Source organism: Ctenopharyngodon idella, chromosome 3 (assembly GCF_019924925.1).
Source record: "Ctenopharyngodon idella isolate HZGC_01 chromosome 3, HZGC01, whole genome shotgun sequence".
Taxonomy (NCBI): Eukaryota; Metazoa; Chordata; class Actinopteri; order Cypriniformes; family Xenocyprididae; genus Ctenopharyngodon; species Ctenopharyngodon idella.
Genome location: NC_067222.1, coordinates 20829488 through 20854215, shown reverse-complemented (window position 1 = coordinate 20854215; position 24728 = coordinate 20829488). Strand labels below are relative to the sequence as shown.

At 36.7% G+C, this 24728-nt stretch overlaps 2 protein-coding genes and 1 non-coding gene across 11 annotated transcripts in view; 1 reads left to right on the top strand and 2 right to left on the bottom strand.

The window, feature by feature from the left end:
* Positions 1-2672, bottom strand: part of bptf (bromodomain PHD finger transcription factor) — a 32329-nt gene extending 29657 nt beyond the window's left edge. For 2 of the 9 annotated variants that reach the window (XM_051886281.1, XM_051886283.1), the window contains exon 1: positions 1765-2672. In XM_051886281.1, coding sequence (XP_051742241.1) covers positions 1765-2248 — 484 coding nt within the window. In that variant the 5' untranslated portion in view covers positions 2249-2672. The remainder of the gene's footprint in view (positions 1-1764) is intronic. The other 7 variants (XM_051886280.1, XM_051886288.1, XM_051886279.1 and 4 more) reach the window with 4 other exon arrangements.
* Positions 2673-4773: 2101 nt separating this feature from the next.
* On the top strand, positions 4774-4855 carry trnas-aga (transfer RNA serine (anticodon AGA)). The gene has a single exon. It is a non-coding gene; the product is annotated as a tRNA-Ser (tRNA).
* A 7822-nt stretch (positions 4856-12677) lies between these two features.
* grb2b (growth factor receptor-bound protein 2b) overlaps positions 12678-24728 on the bottom strand; it is a 44181-nt gene continuing 32130 nt past the window's right edge. Inside the window, exons 4-7 of the mRNA XM_051886741.1 lie at positions 22642-22739; positions 15789-15911; positions 15167-15335; positions 12678-14443 (exon numbers count right to left, since the gene is read on the bottom strand). Coding sequence (XP_051742701.1) covers positions 14258-14443; positions 15167-15335; positions 15789-15911; positions 22642-22739 — 576 coding nt within the window. The 3' untranslated portion in view covers positions 12678-14257. The remainder of the gene's footprint in view (positions 14444-15166; positions 15336-15788; positions 15912-22641; positions 22740-24728) is intronic.

The following is a 24728-nucleotide window of genomic DNA, read 5'->3' as shown; positions in this document are numbered from 1 at the left end:
TTTATTATTATGTAATATTATGTAAACACTTTTTGTTTGTTTAAAAATGAGAGAGAATGTCATGTTAGAGTCCATCTGGAATAACGTGCATAAAATGATCAGTTTCCAAAAAAAAATAAAAAATAAAAATTCATGTTGATTCAGGCAACAATAAATAAGTCTGCTTGAAAACTTAGAAATGAGACAATGAGGAACATAATATTCAGTGGTTGTGTACGCTTTATTAAACCAACAGTTAATATTTATGATTCCCAAAGGAAAAAGAAGATTAAATTTGCAGCAGTTTAAAATAAAATCAGATGAATCTTCTATTTAATGCATGTGCAGGATTTCAGCATCTAAATGCGTTTAACTAAAAAAATGGAGGCAACAACACAGAAATCTGCATATGGTATACTTAATTTACATAAAAATATATTTGAATCTTTGGAGAAAAAAAAAACGTTTATATATTTAATATTCACAGCACTGTACAAGTTTGAGGTCAGGATTTTGAGAAAGAAATTGATACTTTCATTCAGCAAAGTCACATTAAATTGATCAAAAGTGACAGTAAAGATATTTATGATGTTACAAAAGATTTGTGACATCATAAATGTCTTTCTTTTGAATGTTTTGATTCATTAAAGAATCCTGAAAAATTTCTATCACGGTTTCCACAAAAATATTAATCAGCACAACTATTTTCAACACCGATAATAATAAGAAATGTTTCTTTAGCACCAAATCAGCCTTTTAGAATGATCATGTGACACTGAAGACTGGAGTAATGATGCTGAAAATCCAGCTTTGCATCACAGGAGTAAATAGAATTTTAAAGCATGTTCAAACAGAAAGCAAATTCATATTTAATACACCATCCATCACTCGAGAAATATTTTAAGCCTAATTATCTCACATATGGCGGGTAAATCAGTATAACAGCACCAAAACCTTCATAAGCTACATCATAAATGGCATTATGACGTCATGTGTGAGCATGACACAGTAGCGGGTCGAAATTAAACTTCCTCCCCGCGTCAGGTGCAACGGCACTGGCGCTGGATTTCAAAACAATCGGCCGCATGCTGCCCTGTCATTAGCTGCACTTCAGCTTTGGCTACGTGCTCCATAACACCAGTCAGACAACCATAGCCTCATGCAAATGACGGTGGGTAGTAAGTAAAACACCTAAATATAACCGTACTTTAATCAAGTTTATAGAATATGCAGATCATTTTATTAATAAATTATCTTATCAGCGCGTAATCAATTAACTTAGCAAGATGACGGGCTAACTAACTTTTTGTGCGCTTATATGTGAGAGTAAGAAGTGATCCCGTTACAGTCTAAACCCATTAAAAATACAGTCATATAACAAGAAGGAATGATTTAATAGTATTTAAAACACATGCAGTGTGTCTGGATTTAATACGCTAACAGGCTAACGTTAGCAAATACATAATTGACGAGTGAAGCTAACTTTTTGTTTATATTAAAAATTGCTTTATTGTTATAGAATTGGGCTATACAAATATTTAAGTTTAATATTTAATTCTAAGGCTTTTTATATCTTAATAACCTCCCGCAATTACAATTTCATCACAATAAATGACCATCGCGCTAAAGCTAAATGCTAAACCCGCGGCCTTTGCCAGCATAGAAAAGCACCAGGATCCATTTTGAGTGTTTTGGTCCACAAAAGAGCGATGGTTTAAGTTTCACTCCGCACTCATTACAGCACACGGATAAGACGCTCGTGAGATCGATAAAGATCGTTCGTACCTGCGTTGCTGCCGTGGCTGCTCTCCGTGCAGTAACTCGCATCGTCTTCTTCCAATTCGTCCAGTTCCTCCAGGTAGTCGGACTCGTCGTTGATGGCCTCCTCTTCGTCTTCTTCCTCCTCCTCTTCATCCGTCAGAGGCTCCTCGATGAATTCTTCCTCCTCTGATCTCAAACTAACCGCATCTTCATCATCTTCATCGCTCTCGTGGTCGTCGTAAACCACCCCGCTCGCGGTGCTCCGCCGCCCCCTACCTCTGGCCGTTCCCCTGCCTCTTCCTCTGCCCCTCGATGCCGCGGATCGCGCTTTTCTTCGGCCTCGTGTTGAATGATGATGGGTCCCTCGTTTAGGGGTGACATAATCATCATCGCAGGTAACTTTCACCTTCGCCCGCAAGCCCCGGCGGGGTCTCAGACCGCGCACCGGCCCCGTTGAGGGCTCCTGCACCAGCTGCGCTTTGGGCGGCCTGCCTCGTCTCCCCCTCATTATGGATAAAAACCTATTCTCTTCAGTTTCGCGTTTTGCCTGCACTTTACACGCACCAAACCCGGAATTTCGGGCACCACCGCAAAGTTGATCCCGTGCAGGTGAGGATGCACTAGTCCCGCGGAGCCCCGGTCTCGGTTAACGCGAGAAAGCTTAAAACGAACGCCCGGCGCCCCGCTTCAGGTCGCTCGTAGCCGCCATGTTCTTTCCTCCCTCTCCGTCCGCTGACAACAGACAAGCAGGCCTGTGCTGGAGTCACGTGATCAGCGCTCCGACTCAACGCTGGCCACTTTCACCACGATGTTTGTTGTATTTCGCGATTGTCAACACGCTTGCAGAGCTCGTTTTACTATCATTAGGCCCTTAAGCACGTGGAAATGTGCTTCTTCGTGTAGGTTTGTTGGTTTTAGTGCTGTTCTGAGGCAGTGGCGCTTGTCATCTGCTCTCCATTTTCTTCTACGTGTTAACTTCTTTCGGTTCATTGAGATGGAGGGTTGACAGAAAAAGATTGACCTAAGTAACGTACTGAATAAAATAAGTTGGTATTAATATTACATAACATGTATTATCATGTTTCCTGTTTTTTCCCATATGCACATTAGGAAAATAGCCTAATTTTCTCTTTGTTTCTTTCTTTCTTTCTCATATGTTATGTGAATAAAATTAGGCTATATGATCAGTAATATATATATTATTGACCATATTTGATTTTTCATGCTGAACTTAACAAAGGACCTTTCACTTAGCCTGAACGAATTAAGGATGTCTGAGATAAATAAATAAAAAATGTAGTTAAAACACATGCACCTCTCACAAAATGTACATTTATGTTGCATATATATTTGTTTACAATTTTTTATTCTGTTTTCTACAAAAATACTGATTCAATAATTTAAAAATGTCATGGGGTGTAGACATGTAAAAAGTACTGAAAAAACTTTCCTTGCACATTGAATATATTGTGTATACAACACTTTTCCTTAAAAATAAAAGCAGTGTTGGGTTACTATAATAAAGTAATTAATAACTAGCTAGCTACTAATTACATCCTCAACAGTGTAATAAGATTGCATACTAAATATTCTCTCTAAAAAGTATTGCATTACTTGTTACTTTCTAAATGCCATATCAACCTCGACCAGCTGAACAATACAAGGATTGACATGAAACTGCTCTTTTAATTCTTTCAAATAAATAATATAAAAATGCATAAATTATTCTTAAACTGAAAAAAGTATTTAAAGGGAGAAGATTACATTTAAAAACATGTTAAATTTTGATGTTAAAACCACTATTGTTTTACAAAGAATTGTTCTATAGTTTATACAGTATTTAATGCAATACATCAGAAGTAACTGCAATGAAATTACAGAAAAATTAAGAGTAATCCTGTACTTTTTCAAGGGAATCTTAGAGTAATTAATTACTTAGTAATGCGTTACACTCAACACTAAAAAAATTACATATTTTTCAGGTAAAAATAATAAAGTATGTGTATGCTTTATGCATAGGTGAAATATGTTTTTTTAAGAAGCCTAACTGATGATTATCTTGTCATATGGCAACAGAATGTCTTCCTTCTTGTTGGTTGCAACACTTTCAAATGGCAGACCTGCAACATTGAAAATAAACACTTCCACTGTCCTTGAGTGTGGGTTTTTTTTTCTGCTTTTAGTTTTACCTCTTTTAGAGTTCTCATTTTGCCCACCATAAAAGCCTAGTGATGGCATGAGGCCATAACCTTATATGCATTTATTTACTTTGATTCAGTGTTTTTTTTTTTTTTTGTATTTTTGTAAATCTAACCATTTGCATTGCTGATCCTTTGGTCTGGTCCATCTATAAAAAAATAATGAAGAATGTGGCAGAATTATAACCCAGACGCAGTGTGCTGCATACTTGTATCCAAGATCAAAAATACCAAACCAGTTAAGTGGCTTGGTAACAAACCCAATGAACATAATCCAAAACGCACAGGTCTGGAACAAGAAGCACTAAAGACATGAAGCTATTCACAACAGTCTAAACAGAGACCAGGGTATTTATAAAGGTGCCAAACACACCTTTCACATTAAGAGAATCAATACTGGAGTGACAGTGACCTCTGATGGTTAGGTTGGGATTGCAACCAGGTGTGAGAATATATCTGAGATATGACAATAAAATGATGATACGACTCAAGTAATGTTGGCTTCAGAGAGCGAATGAGCGTTTTGCTCTTCTGGTGTGTAACACTTTGTAACAACAATACAGATACAAACAGTTAAAGATATGTGATATTCGCTCGGTGTAACGTTAACGTTAGTTACAAACCTAGGTGATCTTTTATTCGCTCAAAACATTCTGTTCTCGCTCTCATTTTAAAGGTATGACCTAACACGCACTCTGCGCTCGAGCTTCTTTGTGTGTCGTGCGAAGTTCTTCTGAACGGTCGTAATGAAACTCGTTATTACAACAAAAACAATTATTAATTCATCGATACGTAATTTCATTCAAAAGTGTCACGATAACCCTGAATATCCCATGTAGTCGTGGCCGAGTGGTTAAGGCGATGGACTAGAAATCCATTGGGGTCTCCCCGCGCAGGTTCGAATCCTGCCGACTACGAAAAACTTTTTCCTTTTGTTTTTTAACAAACATCGTTTTACTATAGTAAATGTAAAAACGCTATGTGAATAAATCTCCTTGTAATTACTGCAATACAGTAATAAAAGTCATCCTGTCCCGAAACATTGTTAATAAAATAACGTAAATGACCAAAATAAACCCTGATGTATTAATACTTCTCAATTTAAATTATTTAGTTTTTTTTTGTTTTTTTTAGCTATAGAGTAATACAATCCCAAAACTTAGACCTGTATGTATATGTATACATTTTAGGATGACAGATTTGTAACTTGTAGTAAATAAAGAACAGTTGTCAGCAGGTGGAGCCTTTGTGTCATTTTACTGCGTTAAAACTGTGGGACTCAATCTTGGGTGTCAATATTTAAATATATTCTGTACTCTCCATATCAGGGCCAAAAGGACAGTTCACCCAAGAATAAAAATGTCGTCATCATATAGGCTACTCACCCTCTCATGTGGTTCCAAACCTGTATTTCTTTGGATCGTAAAAAAAATGTGACAGACACTTTCATAGCATCTATTTTTCCCATTTAATGAAAATAGCATTTTTTTTAAACAACACAAGGGTAACTGAATTAAGACAGAATTTTCATTTTCTGGTAAACTCTCCTATAGTTAGATATAGTATCCTTTTTTTTATCAGATTAAGCAGTTCTGCGGAAGTTGGATTAAATGAACTAAAAGTGTCTATTTAAACCAATAAGGCAACATCCATTTTATAATTTTAATAAATATAATCATTTACACTCTATGATATTATTGCATCCTGTTAATGTACAAAAATACTGAGGTGCAAATAATATCTGCCAAAATAAAGTATAGATAGCATCTAATTACTATTTACTCTTATTGCAAAGAACTGATACTTTTACATGGTGTAAATATAATCTATAGCTATTTTCACCTAGAGTAAATAGCATCTATCGCTAAGAAAATGCTGCTATTGTCACTTAGTGTAAATAGCATCTATTGCTATTTGCACTAAATAGCCGCTTCCTTTTTTTGTTAACCCCAAAGATATAATCAGTTTACCATTTCAGACGGGACGAGCTTAACATGGCAAAAAGGAAACAGCAAGCTGACTTTAAGATAAATGTGTATGATACGGAAAGTCAATGTTCCAGAGATCAGTGTTTGCATTTTGGAACACATTTGCATGGGTTGCAGCTGAAGAGTTTAAAGCCAACAGGGTTTTCTTTGTCTTACCCTATGACATCACACAATTCGGAAACTTCACTTCAACACTTTGCCTTCCAAGATACTGTAGCACTGATCACCAGGTGCGACCCAAACAAATATGCGTGTCCTCCAGTCCACAGAGCGATACGATCAAGAGGAAAAAGACAGCTGACTTCATCACTGTGTGCAGTAGGCTTCTGTCTAACCCTTATGTAATATCTCCACAAGTTCAGAGTTGTGAAATTTTAAGATCATGCAGCCAAGAAAAGTTTGGCAGAAACTTTATACTACCGTTCATAATTCTGGGGTCAGTAAACCCTTGTTCAGGCGTACACTGATTGAAAATTGATCAAAAGTGACAGTGAAGACATAGGCCTGGTTTCACAGACAGGGCTTAGAATAAGCCAGGATTAGGCCTAGTTTAATTAGGACATTTAAACGTGCCTATATATATAGGTGTATATATATATATTAGTGGGGAGCAGTGACTTTTTTAACCGGGTATGTTGGGCAGTGCGTCATGTAAAAAAATGACCGATGCAGTTTGAATGGGTTTATAGCTAATATGCGAGACGCTCGCGTTCTCAGACTGTTTACTCATTTGCTTGCTCATGACAAATAGCAACACAGCGAAAAGTATTTCTAATATGTTGGACCTTTTATTGCGAGTAGCCCATATTTACCTGTTGAGACGTGCCTTCACAAGCACCTGTAAGAGCTTTTGTGATGTTTGAGTCGACGGAGGCGCAACATGCGAAAGGTGCGTTGCAAAATATGCTGTATTTTTGTAATCCGCTAGGTGCCGCTAGTGTCACAGAAATGACATTAGGACAGATCTAAATCAGACACGACCATTGCGTCAATTTAAATGTATGCCAGAAGTACTTTTTAAACTAATACTTAAAAAAAAGTATAACATAATTAGTATTAGCAGCCTATTATTATTAAAAAATAAAATGTAATTATAATAAATATAAGTAGGCTATAATAAATAAAAATATCAGTATTCTTAAAAAAATAAGTTGAAATTATGCAAACTGATGACTTTAACAAACGCACACTATCGACTATCGATTAACATCCTCTGATAGGCCTAGTAGGACTGCCTTAAACAATTTATAAGTTTTCATAAAAAAAAATTCCCTATGGAGAAAATGAAATACTATGAAAATAGTTTTAGTTATTATTTTTTCCCCATTTGGTCTAGTTCGTTTTGTATCAAATACAATGTGATTTTCGTTGATCGAGATCTTGGTCGAGCGGTCCGCTCACAGTTGATCCTGGCAATGTAATCCGCCATAGACCAGCAAACCAATGAGAACGCGGGACAGTGATGACGTTCCATAACAAAAGCGCGAAGGCGCGAAAGCTGCTGTAGATCAGTTTACCCGGAGGTTTCCGTAACGGGTAGATTTAAAGAAAATTATCGTCGTTTGGCAAATAAATAAATCACGGACAGTTACATACGCATTACCAATCATGTAGGCTTTATGGTACACCTCAAACAAGGGATTTAATTTATTAATGTTAATATTAATTGCCGATTCCACGAATGTCTTGGGTATGCAGAGCATTCTCAGCTTATATGGACCGAACGCCACTGATTTATGTATATATAGCACAACTGTTTTCAATACTTAATAACCCTTTGAGCGGTACGGACGTCACATAACTGCCATAACTGTGCTTTCGCGCTTTCACAACTATGCAGTGTTTTCAGCCACATAATGTTTTTTTTAAGGTTTCAGACATTTAAATACGCATAAGCACCAGTAAAACAATACATTTAGAGTTTGTAAAATAGATGCACAGATGTCAGACATAAGTGGAAGCAGCAATAACAATCCATTCAAATATAATTTGCCGACATTTATTCATATCAGACACACATAATGGGCCTAATAACTATAAAGTTTACTCTATTATTCTACCAGTTAACCAGCCACTTACTTGCATATATTTCGGGAGAAACTGATGAATTCACCTGCTGTAAATCCGACTGACAGGACTGCGGGGCAAACTAAGATGGCGGCGCCCATCTCGCGTTATAGATCAAGATAAAGAACATTTATAAAGGTTTTTAAACGACAAAACACACTCACTTACACATATTTGAGAATCGGAATATCAGATAGCTGATGACACGGTAAGCAAGTTTGCGAATATTTTAAATAAAAAAGGAAAAACAAAATAATAGCGATCCATCTGTCATACAGTGTTATTGTGGCTGCGTGACGCGTCACCATGGAAACAATAAGGGTGAACATATAAAATAACGGTCGCCTTAAAAAACTCACTCTGGGGGGTCAGTTAGAATATTTTAAACTCACGCTTGAAAGGGATAAGAAGAAATATTTCTTGTGCAGCAAATCCTCACATTAGAATGATTTCTGAAGGATCATGTGACACTGAAGACTGGAGTAATGATGCAAATAAATGCAGCCCTGGTGAGCAGAAGAGATTTATTTTAAAATATTAATAATTTTATAATAAATATAATAGTTTTTCCCAAACTTTTGGCAGGTACTTTAATAATAACAATTCTATTAATACTTTTATTATATTATATAATATTTTTATTTTTACAGGACAATAATATGTAAAGACACAGTTTATCTTTTAATGTGATAATATATATATATTTTTTTTTTTAAAAATAAGAAATGCCGGGGACGTGGCCAGATTTTCCTGCTTTTTTATCTCTAGCTGATCACATGCCTGCCTTAAGTGAAAATGAAACATTTTGTTTGTATATTAATAACTCTTTCGCTTCAGTCTGAATGTGCTTATTTATAAAGGCAAACTGTGAACTTTAAATTAGTTAGAACTTTCTGTGCTTTTGTGGGTCATGTTAACCTGCTTTAGACTTCAACGCAGATTTATTGCAATTGAATGTCAACTTTTAACCTGAAACTTCCTGACATCATTCACAAATGTGATTTAAAGTACTTTTACTATCACCATGTATCTCAAGTGCTCAATAACAAACAGAAAATTGACTTTAGAGCTTTATTTTGTCAAGTAAAGGGTCAGTTTGACCTCATAAGATCCATCATGGGTGGGCTTGAAGTGTAGCTTTATTCAATTTGGCCACTTTCTGACCAAACAAATGGCAAGCAAAGCAGGACATCCCAGAAGTTTAATCAATACAAAGAACGGCAGTTCACTTTTCTGCCTTAATCACTATTCTCAGAAGAGTTCAGCTCAAGAACACCATATATCTTCCCTGATCTGTCGTCTATTCTAAGAAGCAATATAGTGCAAAGTTGCTATACAAGCTTAGCTTAACGTACACAGCTACTACAATCATATTAAAGCTCATATAGCATCCCAGTCATTTGAAGGCTATTGGTGGCAAAGCTCACTAACCATCTTACAAATCTAATAGCAGTGCAGATAACTTCCTATAATCAACCAGCCAGATAGCCAGAAGGGCTGTGGGAACACCATATAGATAGTGTCCTGTACTTCACCCTCAGCAGGAAGTGGGGGTTTCAGCGAAGTGTGTAAGTATGCAATTATCCATTCCAGCCACAATGAAATGACCTTTTATTATGGCCAAGAGCTGCAGAAGCGCTGCAGCGAACAGGTCTTCGTAAGTTCAAACGCGCTTCTGATGGTGACTTTGTGGTCGGCTCATTGTGCACCAGAAAATGTCAGTGTCTTAACATTCTCACACTTTCTGCTTTGATGCATCTAGATAAGCACATCTGCTAATACACGTCTCACTTACTGTAACTTAAGGTTTTCTAGTCATGTCATCTTTGCAAAATAAAGGCAGTCCCACCATAGATCCCACTGTGAATTAAGAAAACTAGACTCAAATGTGTTTCAACAGACTATAACAATGTTTTTTTAAAAGCTGCAGCTACTCAAAGAAACAAGGATTTAGAAATGCATGAAAATTGTAAACTATTTCAGAGATCTATTATGTGCCGGTCAATTGAAGCACGTCATTTAAAAAGATTCTAAGAAATCTAGACTGTTTAGTGCGATTTCAAAAGTTGTCCATGTCATTTTTAATACAGTGGCCTCAAAATGTATTTAGACACTTAAATTGCTCTTAGAAACCGTCACTTAATGAAAAAAAATGTCAAATCAAGTGGCATGCCTTTCAAACATGTCACATACACACAAAATGTTTTAAATGAATGAATGTTTTAAATAAGGTACTTTTTTTGCGTTTCGGAAGTTATTGGGTTGCTGGTCTTTTTATTTAAAGGAATAATTAAAGGATTAAAGGAGATTTAAAGGAATAAAGAAAAAATAAGAACAGTAAAAGTTGGAGTTCTATATAGTTATGAAGTAATCAATTTAAACTATTTGCAAATAATATTTTATTTTAAAACAAATAATGGCTTGTCCACCTCAATGTCTATGGGGTTACGGCTCTGATACTACTGAAAAATGAAGATAAAAAGCACTGTGACACTTTGTAGTTGTTAAACGTTAGTATATCATGTTCTTATTAAAGGAATATTGAGGATTCAATACAAGTTAAGCTCAATCAGCAGCACTTGTGGCATCATTTTGATTCCCACAAAAACCCCTTTTCTTACACAGCCTGTATTTATGGTTGTCACAGTACCAAAATTTCAGTAGGCGTAGTCGGTACCAATACCATAAAAATTTTGCGGTTCTTGGTATCGATTTCGGTACCATAGCAAAAACTGTTGAATTACGTATATACTTAATTATGACTTATTATGATTCAGGCAGCTATCATAAAGCACTGTTCGCTGTTGGCCAGAAGAGAACTGGCCCCCTGACTGAGCCTGGTTTCTCCCAAGGTTTTTTTCTCCATTTTAACACCTGTTTGCCACCTGAGGTCACTTGTTGGAGTTTGGGTTCCTTGCCGCTGTCGCCTTTGGCTTGCTTAGTTGGGGACACTTGACATTTGATATTCAACAGTGTTTTGATCTGCCTGCACTGACACCATTGTATGCGAACTGAACTGAGCTGGATGATGACATCACTGTTTACTCCAGTGCTGATATAGATAAATTAACTAAATTAATAACTATTGATTCTTACATCGGAATGAATCAATACTGAATTTACTTAAAGAAAATGGTGTCATTATCCATCTTAAGAGCTGCTGTGCAGCCAAAATTATATACCAGTTATCACTGTAAAGCTGCTTTGACACAATCTGCATTGTTAAAAGCGCTATCTAAATAAAGGTGACTTGACTTGACTTAAAATAATTGTCCCATTGTCTCATCCATTGGTTATCACTGTCAATTATAGCGGTTTCCGATTCAATTGCGCATTTAAATGCATTAAATGCATAGCAGAAAAGCGACTTAAAAATGAGGAGAACAATAGAAGCAATCAAAACAACAATAGGGCAACAATATTTAAGTGCTGTGACTAGTCCCAGTTAGTCTAGCACAGTACACATAGCATTAAAAAAAAAAAAAAAAAAAAAAAAAAAAAGGATATATAGAATAGTAAGTGTTAGTATTAATGGGTCAAAAAAGCTGCGTCTTCAGCAGTTTCTTGAAAATGGCTCAAGATTTAGATGCTCGGGTGGAGTTAGGCAGGTCATTCCACCAGCAGGGAACAGTCAAGGTAAAGGTCTGTAAAATTGATTTTTTGCCTCTTTGGGATGGCACCATTCACTTGCAGAACGCAAGCTTCTGGAGAGCACACAAGTCAGAACTCAGAAGTAGTGAGTTTAGGCATAGGGGTGCAGAGCCAGTGGTTGTTCTGTAGGCAAACATCAGTGCCTTGAATTTGATACTATTAGCAACCAGTGCAAGTTTATGAAGAGAGGTGTGACGCACACTCTCTTCAGCTAGTTAAGGACCACTCTTGTTACAGAAGTTTGACAGTACATGCTGGAAGGCCTGCCAAGAGAGCATTACAATAGTCCACTCTGGATAGAACAAGAGCTTGGACAAGGAGTTGTGTAGCATGCTGTGACAGGAAGGGCCTGAAGTTCCTAATGTTGTATAAGACAAATCTGCAGAACCAGGCAGTTCTAGCAATGTGTTCTGTGAAGTTTAACTGATCATCAAGCACAACTTGGCTGTCCTGGATAGAGTTATGGTCAACAAACCTAGGTGAATGGAGAAGTTGTGATGAAAAGTTAGGTTGGCTGAGATTACAAGTATTACTGTCTTTGCAAAGTTGAGTTGAAGGTGGTGGTCGTTCATCCAGCAAGACATGTCAGTCAGGCAAGCTGAGATCTGAGCAGCTACTGTCAGATCATCTGGCTGGGATGAGAGGTAGAGTTGTGTATCATCAGCATAGCAGTGATAGGAAAAACAATGTTTCTGAACAACAGATCCTAGTGATGACATGTAGATGGAGAAGAGAAGTGGTCCTAGCACTGAGCCCTGAGGCACCCCAGTAGCAAGATGCTGCCGACGTAACACCTAAAATGGCTATAACACTTTTCAGATCAACTAATACACAAGTTTTAACAGAAGAATGTCAAGCTATAGTAGTCAACATTTGAAGTGGATCAAAAAAACGTTCATCAAAGTTGTCCTAAGAAGGTTTTAGGATAACTTTGATGAAAGGTTTTGATCCACTTCAAATGTTGAGTACTGTATTGACAAAAAACTGGAAAGGCCTCATTCACTCAATATAAAGTATCTGACACAACAGAGACTTTTTTTTTTATAATTTTCTTTTTATTTATTCAAAAGAAACAAGGAAAACGCAAAAAAAAAAAAAAGTTAAGAAAAAAGGCGAGACATTTAAATAGGAACGAATGTGTGCAGTTGTGTTCAGGAGGAGGAGGGCACACATGATTTCTCACTGTGGGAACGAAACCCAATGCTCAGGCTAAAGCAGCAAGCCAGAGACACTGTCACACCAGAGAAAAAGGCACTAATCCAGAGAGAACAAAAAAAACATCACAAAAAACCAAGGGGGGGGGCAGGTTGTCGATAATACACAAGGAGGGAAACAAAATACATAAAAAGAGCTAAAACATACAACACTGAAAAGACAAAAGAGGCAGAAATAAAACAGAACGCATCACATTAGTCGATGTGACAACTTATATATTTGAAATCTCTCTGGTTTCTTCTTACTGGCTTAACCGGCATCTGCCAGTCTTATTTTTGACACCAAATCTCGTGTTTTTAAATGTTTTAGTTACAAATGCAGTATGTGAACAGCTTTTTGACACCATGAATAGATGCGTCTCTGAAATCATGCAACTGCGGTTCAGCTCTTCAATCTGAAGTCCCTCATGATGACCTCTACAGAGTGATGTCGGCTACATTCACAACCCAAGACAAATAAAAAGTGGCTGCAATAAATACATTGGCTTAAAATGGTGGCTAGCCAGGTGGTTTTTCACATTAGATCAACTCCTGTAATACCAGAAGCTCCCTGGCGATAAATCGCTATCGTCAAGGATCCACTCACCTACTCGTTCTAGAGCAAAATAAGAATGATGTCAAATGGAATACATGATGCGTTAAATACTACGGTGTTACGTCTGGGATGCTCATAAAATTAGCATGTCCCAGAGCTACTCCGTTTCATTTGCCCTCCCCAAAAAATTAACATAATTTACAATTGGAAAAAGAAAACAAAAAATGTGTTGAAAGGTAAAACTGACAGACACATACAAATATATAATATATATATTCTTAAAAAAATGGATTCTCTCTATAGGTGTTTTTTCCACAGCCCAGATGTACAATGCATTTGCATTTTTTACTCTTACATTTTTATATATTTTTAGAATGTTTTTTTTTTTCCTTTTTAAAAACAGCTTCAGGATTTACTATTATAAAGAGATTTAAACATGCAGCCAAAACAAAAAGAACAAAAACAAAAAAAGTCTAATTGTAGACTAGAAAAGAAGCCAGAAGCAGCAGGATGAATCTACAGATAGAATCATTGTTGTTTTAATTTATGCGTTGTTTACTATGCTAAGATTCAGCCTTTCCTTTGCCCTAACAGCTCAGTCTGGACTGCAAGCGTTCATGAAGACATCACGATTCTCAGGAATAATAGTTTCGCCCGGGCACCACGAAAGAGGTGGAAACGTCCAACCTCTCTGCTACGTTTTTTTCTCTCCTCGTTTTCAGTCACAATTTCCATTCTTCTGTGCCGCTTTAGATTTCACAGGACTTTAAGGGTGTTGACGGGGACATGTAGGGTAGTCTGATTGTATGTGAATGTGAGGGGCCGATAATTACAATTTATTCACTAATCGCTTCGTTTTTTCCTTTACATGTTCCGGTTCACAGGCGTGACGTAGTTGCGTGGGAACATGCCCGTCTGGCCGTGGCAGGCGCCCTTCCACCAGTTGGGGTCAGAGTTGTCCAGGACCTGAATGAAGTCTCCGCGTCTAAAGCCGAGCTCTCCGTCCTCCTGAGGGTCGAAGTCGAACAGGGCCTGCACGTATGTTGGATGCTGCAGATGCACAATAGACACGTGTAAATAACATGATGGCACGTTTAATACCCAACACATACTTTTAGTGTCAAAAAGATTTTATAATATTTTTAAAAAAAGTCTCTTATGCTCACTAAGGGGCCGTTCACACAGAACACGTCTTTGCGTCTAAAAACGCGAGACGCAGCGCTCAGGAATGGTTTTTTAAAAAGCGCAGCGTACAACGCGAGGGTCTCGAGACGCACTTTTGAGGCATGATGCAATAACGACAATAACGGAAATAACATAAATAAGCAAACAGCAGAATTGATAGATACGAGTTTTGACATGGAAAAAAAGAAAATAAGATAATAATGAGCGCCTCCTCCGCCAACTGACATTGATGAGCGGCGCTGCGTGTAAAAGTTGAAATTCTTTTAACTTGACACGGCGTCTTAACGCGGCGCTCATGTGCGAGGCGCTGCAAAAGACACGAGACGCGAGCGTAACGGTCATGCACGTCCATCAAGCGCGTGTTTACATAGAAAAACAATGGGAAAGTAGCGCATTGGAACAGAAAAACGCGTTCTGTGTGAACGGCCCCTAAGGCTGCATATATTGATAAAAAAATACAGTAAAACAATAAACAATACTGTGAAATATTGTTAAAACAAACACTTGAAAAAGTGTCGCATTACAAAAGTAAAAACAGCCATTCACATAAACTTTAAGGATTAAAAAGGCCAAAACTGGCATACAGACCTGAGGCACCTGCTCGATGTCTCGTAGAAAGATCTGTTGGTTTCGGGAAACAGAAGTGGTGCGGTGATAGTCCACCAGCTCGTTGAGAGAGTTAAACTTCACGACCCAAAGGAAGTACTTTCCGGCCCCGTCGCGCAGCACTTTGAAATGCTGTACATCATTGCCAAACCTTAAACAAGACAGACAGACACAACACTTCACAACTGATACCGAAGAGCTTGACATAATGAACTCTTTTGTGTGCCATGATCCAAAAATAAAGTGTTACATAAGGTCAGAATGCATATTAACACGTGTATGCAAACACAGACAGGGAAAGACAGGGATCAAATGGGTAATTGCCCTGATGTCTATCAAAGTGCTCAACCTGACAGACGAGAAGAGCCATGACTCGCACGAGACACAGTCAATTCACATGATGACATTCAGCTACACGTCTTTACATCTACGCTACCGGTCAAAAGTTTGAGGTCGGTTGAGAACTTCTAGCTACGCAAGCTCAATCTCAGGCATCACTGCACTCTAGGTCAGGACTCTTGACTTGATGAAGCCTGTAGTGCACATGAATGTATTCTGGGAATAATAAGAGGTGGATTGAGGTTGTGTTTGTGTGTGGACGTACTTGACGGACAGGGAGAAGTCTCCAGGTGCACTCTCGCTCTCTCTGATGAGGAAGGCTCCGTCGTGCCTCTGTTTGTTAAGGATCTCCTCCGCTCTGGCCCGGGGAATTCTCCCGAAGAACCACCTGAGAACGTATGAACACACACAAACATTATACATTATATCAGAACAAAGACATGTTTATTGAGAAAACTGAAAAAAGGAAAGATGCTGAAGACAGAGATCAGATGAATTTCACTTATTTACATGGAAGTGTGGATGAATAGAAAGGAGGAGGACCATTTTCAGAGCATTAGGGCTGAGAGTAGCAGCTTATGATGTCTGATGGAAAGCCAAGAGAGCAATTAACACCGGCAAAGGAGATGAGCGCAGATAATAGACACAAAAAAGAGAGGCAAAGACAGGCAGCACAGAGAAAAAAGTGCTCAGAAGGACATCTACAGAGTTTAGAAGATCAGCAAAACACACAAGTTCAGATGATCAGCACAGAATGTGTGTATGTGGAGAGAGAAAAAAAAAAAAAAAAAAAAAAACCATGCAGATGTGGTAAGATTGTGAAAGACATCAAAACTTCTGCCTGTGGCTTTCTTGTACACACTAGTTAATAAACCATCCAACTATATATGTTGTTAAGGATTTGTTTAATTAATCATAACTAATTCCTTTTTTTTAATATTCAAATCAAGGCCCTGTTTACGCAGGGTGTTGATGCGTTTTGGGCGATCGGATCACAAATGGACGAAAGAGACATGCCCGTCTACACCTGGTGTTTTAATCCATCTCGTTTGTCCACTTTCAACCACTTCTGTCCTAATTTCTTCAAGGGGAGGGTGTATGAGCGGGTAAATGTATGGGCTTCTTCAGAAGTTTTGATTTAATAGGCAAAATAACCACACACAATTTGCATATGAACGTGACTGGAGACTACAGGAAAACATACAGACAGCATCTGCTTGCGGTCTGCTCTGACAGCCGTGAGGCCGCGCTCAACACAGTAAGTAGAAAACAGAAATGTTTAGAGAACTTTGTGCTTAGTACGTTTTTCATCTTCAAACCAAATTTATGGCTTCAGCCAGCAAAGTTTAAATCCCGTCTGGCTAGCGCGTGTCCCATAATGTTTGTGTCAGTAGGTGGAGACTAGGCGGTCTTTAGCGGCCGTTTGAACCACATGAGCGTCTACACCACGAACCCAATCCGGTCAAATGCATTTTCGACTACCTGTATTTAGCGTAATTTAATTTAATTATGCATATTAATACCAGGTGTAAACAGGGCCCAATATTTGTATGCTTTTGAAAACTAAATGTCCCCAACACTTTGCCAAAGGGTGTCTGAATGTGTTTGAATATAACAAAGAGGAAACAAACTAGATGCTGTCTGAATATAACAAGAGACCTATATATTTATATATGTTTACTAATTCTGTTTACTAACCGCCACAGCAGGAAAAAGAGCAGAAGAAATAGAACATTAGAGATGCACCGATACTAAATTTCTCTGCTGATACCGATAGCCGATTATTCAGAATGATATCGGCCGATGCCGATAGTTTGGTTTTTAAGGAAAAAAAAAAAAAATCTCTCCCAAATAATGTTGCAAACTATACAGGGAACCCTCTCATTTGCTACACTACAATATTAGAGGTTACAATTAACAACAGAAGTTTTATATTCAGCTGCTGTTTACTTTCAGATATAATAATTACACTCAAATAAAAACTGAAATGTCTGTATAAAACTTAGTATCACATAAGGTAGTTTTCATAAGCACTTGTCTTCATGGCAAATTTACACAAACATAATTAACAGTAAATAAGCTCCTCTCTAGTGTTTTTCATATATAACGTTAGATAGCTAAGGAACTGTGAACATTGGAAAACATTCCTGAGGTAAATTTGACATGATGTGACATTGTTCACAAGCTGTTTTATTGACGTCTTTCCGCGGTTGAAGCACACATAAAGTGATTACATGAGACGTGATACATTCTGGTAAGTTGTACTAGGCTATACCTTTGATGTTCAATCATGTTTTTCGAGATATAACTTGTATTGAAGAGGAAGAAAAGACTCGCGCTCCGAGCTGCCGCCTGAACTGAGGCATTACAGCGATCTGACACGTCACATTTAAGAGCGCCAAAACGCTATTTATCGTTTGAATTTCATGATAAAATGGACAGAATTTGAAAACTGAAACTTTTATTCTTATCAGAAGAAACAAAGAATAAAGCCTTTTGCGATTATTGGACGGGAGGTGCTACAAATATTTGATGTAGCAAAAAATAAAAACGCAGACCTGGGAAGCCTGGCTTGAAATACGGGTGATTCACAGGGTCAAAAAGAGTCTGCTTTAGCGTCACTATTTTTAAACTGTTAATGCATTAAAATTCAACACAAAAGCTGGTTTGCCAACCGGCAAGAAGAAGAAGAAGAAGAAATTCAACACGAGAGTGATTTTCTTCACACACAGATGTATGAGTTGCAGTCTGAACACGTTTTTTCACACCCTTTTGATTGACAGGATATAATCGGCCCTAATCATCGGCAGTTTTTAAACAATCGGCCGATGGCCGATAGTGATAATAATAGCTTTTATCTGCCGATACGGATTGTTGGCCGATACATCGGTGCATCTCTAATAGATACGTTTACATTTAATCTCTCAACCAGTGTTTCAACTATGGAAAGATATCAATAAAACAGCTTGAGAATAAAATCTCACAGCATTACATTTACCTCAGGAAAGTCATTTATTGTCTACAGCATGTTAGTTCACTAGAGAAATTAACTCTAGAGGGGAGCATTTCACTAAATATATGCTCTATATTAGCTTATATATTCAGTATATTTACTTTACCTGTTAGTAATGTCTTAATTATTCAATATACATATGTTTAAATAAATTTGTCATTAAAAAGTGAAGAGAATACATTTCGTGCACAAAAAAAAAAAAAAAAAAAACGACTTTATTCAACAATTTCCTCTCTACCCTGTCAGTCTCCTACACTGTTGATGTTGTATAGACAGTGCAGGCTTCCGTGTGCTACGTCAGAACGCCGACTCAGTATTTTATTCAGACAATTTTATGTTTAGTTTTTTCCCCCTGCTGTACCGAACCCATACCGAACCGTGACTTCAAAACCGAGGTATGTACCGAACCATCATGTTTGTGTACCGTTACACCCCTAATATATATGAATATTTTGCAATAAACTTTAAATATATTTTTTATACATATAATCAACATTTGTAAATAAGTAGTTTTATATTTCTCCATTTTTAATTCAATTATGCCGTTCACAGTGCTTCATGGGATTGTAGTTCTTTGTAGTTTAAGTACACAGTCTTTTACCTTTGCCTTTTTGTCCTGATTTTCAAAAACTTTTTTTTGCTTCAAATCAAACTTTGCACTTGTTTCATGGCTTATAACTCTTTAACAGAGACTATATGGGAAAAATGAACAAAAAAAAAAAAAAAAAAAACTTATATGTAGTGAATATCTAGTTTAATCAATGATATAACTTAGGCTTTTACTCTATACTTGGAAGGGAAAAAAACAAAACAAAAAAAACAGTATGTCATCCCAAATACAATTATGCTCCCAGATGATCTGTTACGTAAGGCTTTGCATTAAAACAGTGGCTGTCTCCGCTGTACCTGCTGAAATCTTTCCTGTCCGCTTTGATGTGGACAGCACAAGCCACAGACACACAAACACAGAGAGCATGTGACCAGGAAGTGGCATTAAAGCACTCTAGGGCAAATTCCACTCAACCACCGTCTGCACGCCGTGTGTCTCTCTGCTCAAACACGTACATTTACATTCCCTGTCCTGATAAGACACATCCGCCTCCCCTTCCCATAAACCCGGCCAATCTTGTGTAACTGTCCTAGGATATTAAAAAGAGTCGGTGTTGTATTTTCTGGGATGTCAAACAAAGCGAGAAAATATTGCTCAGAATAAAAAAAGAAAAAAGAAAAAATGTTTCTGCGACTGATGACAAATAGTTAGCTCTGATGCAAAATGATCAATATTCAATTATCTGTTAAAGAGAGGAAGCTATTCATAAAAACCCTCCCATAAGGACACCACAGCCAAAACTAATGTTATAAATTCTCCTTTATTTAAAAGTTACATATTACTGTAAATATCTAGTTAAATATAAAACTGAATGTGGCTATCAAATATTTGCACATGAGGGAAACATTTACATTGTAATTATTCAAATAAAAGTACTTAAAAAATATAGCAGGAATAAACGAAGGTGAACTCTTTTGGCTTGAGCAAGCAAGAAAACACTCAGGACACCCTAGCAACCATATAACACAAAAAACACTCATGCTGTGTCACAATTCGCATACTTAGACTATGCCCTAAAAGTATGTACTGTTTTTGTGAAGAAAAAGTACTTACTTTTGAGTGTGTAGCAGAAGAGTATGCAAGCTTTGGGACGTACTTCGTCATAATTGCGTCTTTAACGGACGCTCGGTCGCTTAATTACGTGCAGCCTGTAACCGTTTAAACTGCCCTTAAATCATCATGTCAAAGTTAAAATCCTCCACATTTAATTAAATTTAATTTCCTACCATTTCGGAGAGAAATGTAGTCGCACATTGATCTCTCCTCATATTTGCATAATGATGCATTTAAAAGTTAAATGACCAAACGCATCATTACAAAAGTTCACAATGCTGTTGCAGATTAAATATAATGTGGTTAACATTTTTTCGTCAGGTCTGATACTGATTATTAATCACTCAAACCCCTTTATCTTAACTGCTCTGCTTAACCGTTGGTCTCACTCATCCGTCATGTTTTTAGTCTTTTAGCACTTTTTAATTCATGTTTGTAGTTCTAATTGAATCCTCGTCCACACTCTATTAGCCGTTAGAGTGTGCACGGATCTGCACTTCGGATTCTAACCTGAATAAGTAGACCATCCGGGTATCTTTGGAATACTCATTTCAACATACTACGATTTGGGACACACTAATTCTAATTTCGAATACTATTTAGGATGGATAGTGTGCGAATTAGGACGCAGCATCAGTGTACCTTGGCAACTGGCATCACTCTAACCATTTTAGGCATCATGGTGGCTAACTGTTGTTTCATTTTGATTTTAGAGTGAGAGGAAGCAGGTCTTTGATTGGTGGATCATATTCAGAGCCTCATTGTGTGTCATTACAAGGGTTTCAATTCTCTTTCTCAAGCAAATAATAGTCAATCATTCATTCAATAATTAAAGTGGGACCAGTTTGTCCTTCCGCCTTTGCTAATGTACATTGGATAATAATCAAATTCACTGACACGAGACGAATGAGGAAGAGGGTGGGAGGAACAAACCGGACCATGTACATGTACAAAGACTGAGTTCAATCAAGCTGATTGGAATCAAAAGGACAACAAAGCGACAAAAAAGGAGAAATTCTCAGGAAGGATTTGGAAAAGTAAACAGACCTAATAATCTGTGACCTGAGATAATTATTCATACAATTACTGAAATATTAGAGCTCACACATTATCAGCCTCAAGGCCGATGGAGTATAAAGTATGAAATGTACGAGTCTAATGCCTTTGTGTGCTGTTGAAGCCCTTGCTCAGAATGCAGAAACATTTCATTCAAAGTCATTTTGTTGAATTGTTTTGAATATTAATTACAAGCTCTAGCAGGAATTCTGCAAAGCAACACAGCTAAGGCCTCATAAATGGGAAATATAACCAGTATTTGATATATTTACAATGATTTTATTGGCAATATAAAATTAAGCAACATAAATATTGCAGTGATTTTAATGGGTTTTTATTTGTAGTTTTTTTTTTTTTATACAGTACCGTTCAAAAGTTTGGGCTCTTTATTTTAAAAAAGAAATTAATACTTTTATTTAGAAAGGATGTATTAAATGACTTAAGTGACAGTAAAGACATTTATAATGTTACAAAGATTTCTATTTCAAATAAATGCTGTTCTTTTGAATCCCCCCAAAAATATATTAAAACAGAAACCAGTCATTTTTAACTGGAATATTTCACAATATTACTGTTTTTACTGTATTTCCTCAAACTTTTAAACAGCTGTATTATATATATTTACAATATACATGTATACAACTGCTGAATTAAAATAGACTGAGGAAATATTGTATAAAAATAATTAATTTACAAATATGAAAATAAAAGATGGGCAACATTCAACTTGTCAAGGCTGTTGGTATATTCTGAAACTTCCCAGTTCATTTCTAGGAATCAATTCTTGATTAATCATTCAAAACAATGATTCACCAGTTTGTTTTATTTTAAGCTATTCTAATACATAAAATATCAAGATGTATGAACACCATGTGTACTGTTGCTGTTCATCAGTCCTTCACTCTGAGCATGCTTTCTGATGCCAATTTAAACTCATGAATGATACCAGAGACCCTCATTCGGCTGTTTTATAACAGCTGTACACAGCTCTGCTCAGAGATTTTGAAATGTGATTACAGCAAAGCTCCTCAATAACACAGGCAGGTTCGTGAAACATATGTCTGCAATGAACAGGAATACACCAGAGGAGTTTCTTTCAGATTAGTGAATTGAAGTCATAGTAGTCAATTCTCTAAACAGGGCCGTATACCAAGGAAATGAGTCTCAAATGATTCAGCAGAGCTACTTAAACTGTTATTCTAAAGAAAACTGATTCTGAATGAAAACAATCAAATCGTATTTCTTAAGGTGGAAAAAGTGGAACTATTTATGTCAATTCATTTGGTGAGGCTAGTACCACAGAAATGACACACACTTCATTTTTAAAGCTGTGAATGATGTCAGGGCAGTTTGAAAGTGTAGGTGGCTGTAGTATCTTATACTCACGGATGTGCCTTCATCTCAATGTAGTTTTTAGGAATGAAACCGTCTTTGCCGTTTAGTTCTGCCTTGTACCAGTTCTGATCACACTCTTCATTTAATACCTGCGAATAGAAGGCAATAAATACTGATTAAACACGATTCACATTTATCTAGCTGTAATTGTACATTATACCATAGTTTGCATACAGCATTATGCTGTCACACATATAACAGGATTTAAAAAACAAGATCCTGCTGAATTATCATAAGCACATGAGTCACTGTGGTCAAGACCAATATCAAGGAAGCTAAACATCAAACCAGCATCAGATAGTTAAACATCTGTGTGAAAGTGTAACGCTAGAGTAGTCATGTTAACGCCCAGTACAAACCACCGGTATTCTGATTATTTATCTTATTTTAGCATCAGTATATGTGTGGAACTGAAAAAAATGAAAGTGTGTGGTGATGCGTTTAAATCTGACTGGACGCTAAATCTATGGACTGAGGCTTTATCAGTTTAGGTTTCAGAGAACCACCACTCTGACTAAATCTATTACATATTCAATTCCAAATGTCAAAAATGTGATAAATTATTTTTGTTAGTTAATATCTATTAATTATACTGTTGGAAACTCAATTCTGAGTAAAGTTCAATGACAGCAATGAGACCTCCAAATGGGAAAACACCATTCTGTAATTATATATATATATATATAAAAAATGGTATAATGTGAATGGTTTCACAAGATGTGTCACAACGAGCTCCACTGATTATAATCAGCACTATCTGACGTAGTGTTTTTTTATTTATATATATATATATATATTAAAAAAAAAAAAAAAAAAAAAAAAAAAAAAAACTGTCAGAGTGCTGATTATAATCAGTGGAGCTCGTTTTGACACATCTTGTGAAACCATTCTGCTTCTATTTCTGATGTGCTGCACAGCTACTCCAGCTTATTAATTTTTCCTTAATTGCCAGAAATTTATTTATTTACAAATATGTGAACTGACTGACACATCTATGAATGTGACTTATTCATTTAAATAAAATCGGCCATTATCAAAGTCGGCTTGTGATGTTTTTTGATCTATTGCTTTAAATCATCTCTCTTTTTTTTTTTTTTTAGCATATTTATATACATTAAAATTATGTGCATAATATGATATAATATATCGGCCAATATTTACTTGTAGGCATCGAAGGTTTTTCTGTTTGGCCTTTAAGTGTTGGAAGCAGCTTTTATTTTGTCAGCAATAAGAACGACAGCAGCTGAGCGCAGATGCTAGTGTAGAAATGTTGAAAATTTGATAACTGTTTTTGTTATATAAATGATGCTGTTGGAAACTATTAATCCTGAATAAAGTCCAATGAGACCTCCAAATAGAAAAGGTTCTTTTTTTTTTTTCTGTAATCAAACAGTATCCCTTTAAGTTAGCTGCAGATAAAAAACAAACTTTAAGAGCAAAAGAGCAGCTTTAGGCTACTTCAAGCACCAACTTTATAAAAAAAAACAAAAAAACAAGCTGTTTAACACGAAATACTATTCTTCTCATTTGTTTCACTATATGTACGGGCAACAAGAGAAATAATGGAATAAATTAAGACAGTTATATACCGTTATCAGCATATTATGTAGAAATTCGTCTCTGAGAGAAATTGCTCCGTTAATGCAGCGTCAGGCAGCTACGTCACTTTTACTTTCACTTTGAATACTGACCGAGGTTAAGCTTTTACCGGCATAACTTTTCCGCAAAGTTTGCACGTTGCTTCTTGTGTAATATCCATTGGCTCCCCTTCTTGGTTGATGCAGACAATAGCCGGGTTTCATCCAACTTTGCATTTAATGAAAATTCAGCTCAAGAATATGCGCATCTGCGTGTGTTTCCATCAACTGTGTAATGCGAATAAAAATGGACATCAGCCTAATAAAGTGATGTGTTCCGACCAATAACATTATATATATATATACATATATATGTCGCACAGTTATTATCCTCATTAAACCTGTCTAACATTAACCGTCGAGAATGTCAGAAATCACTAAGAGTTTAGCACTGTCCTTGCATACAAGGCTGTGCAACATGACAAAGTTTTTAATTTTTTT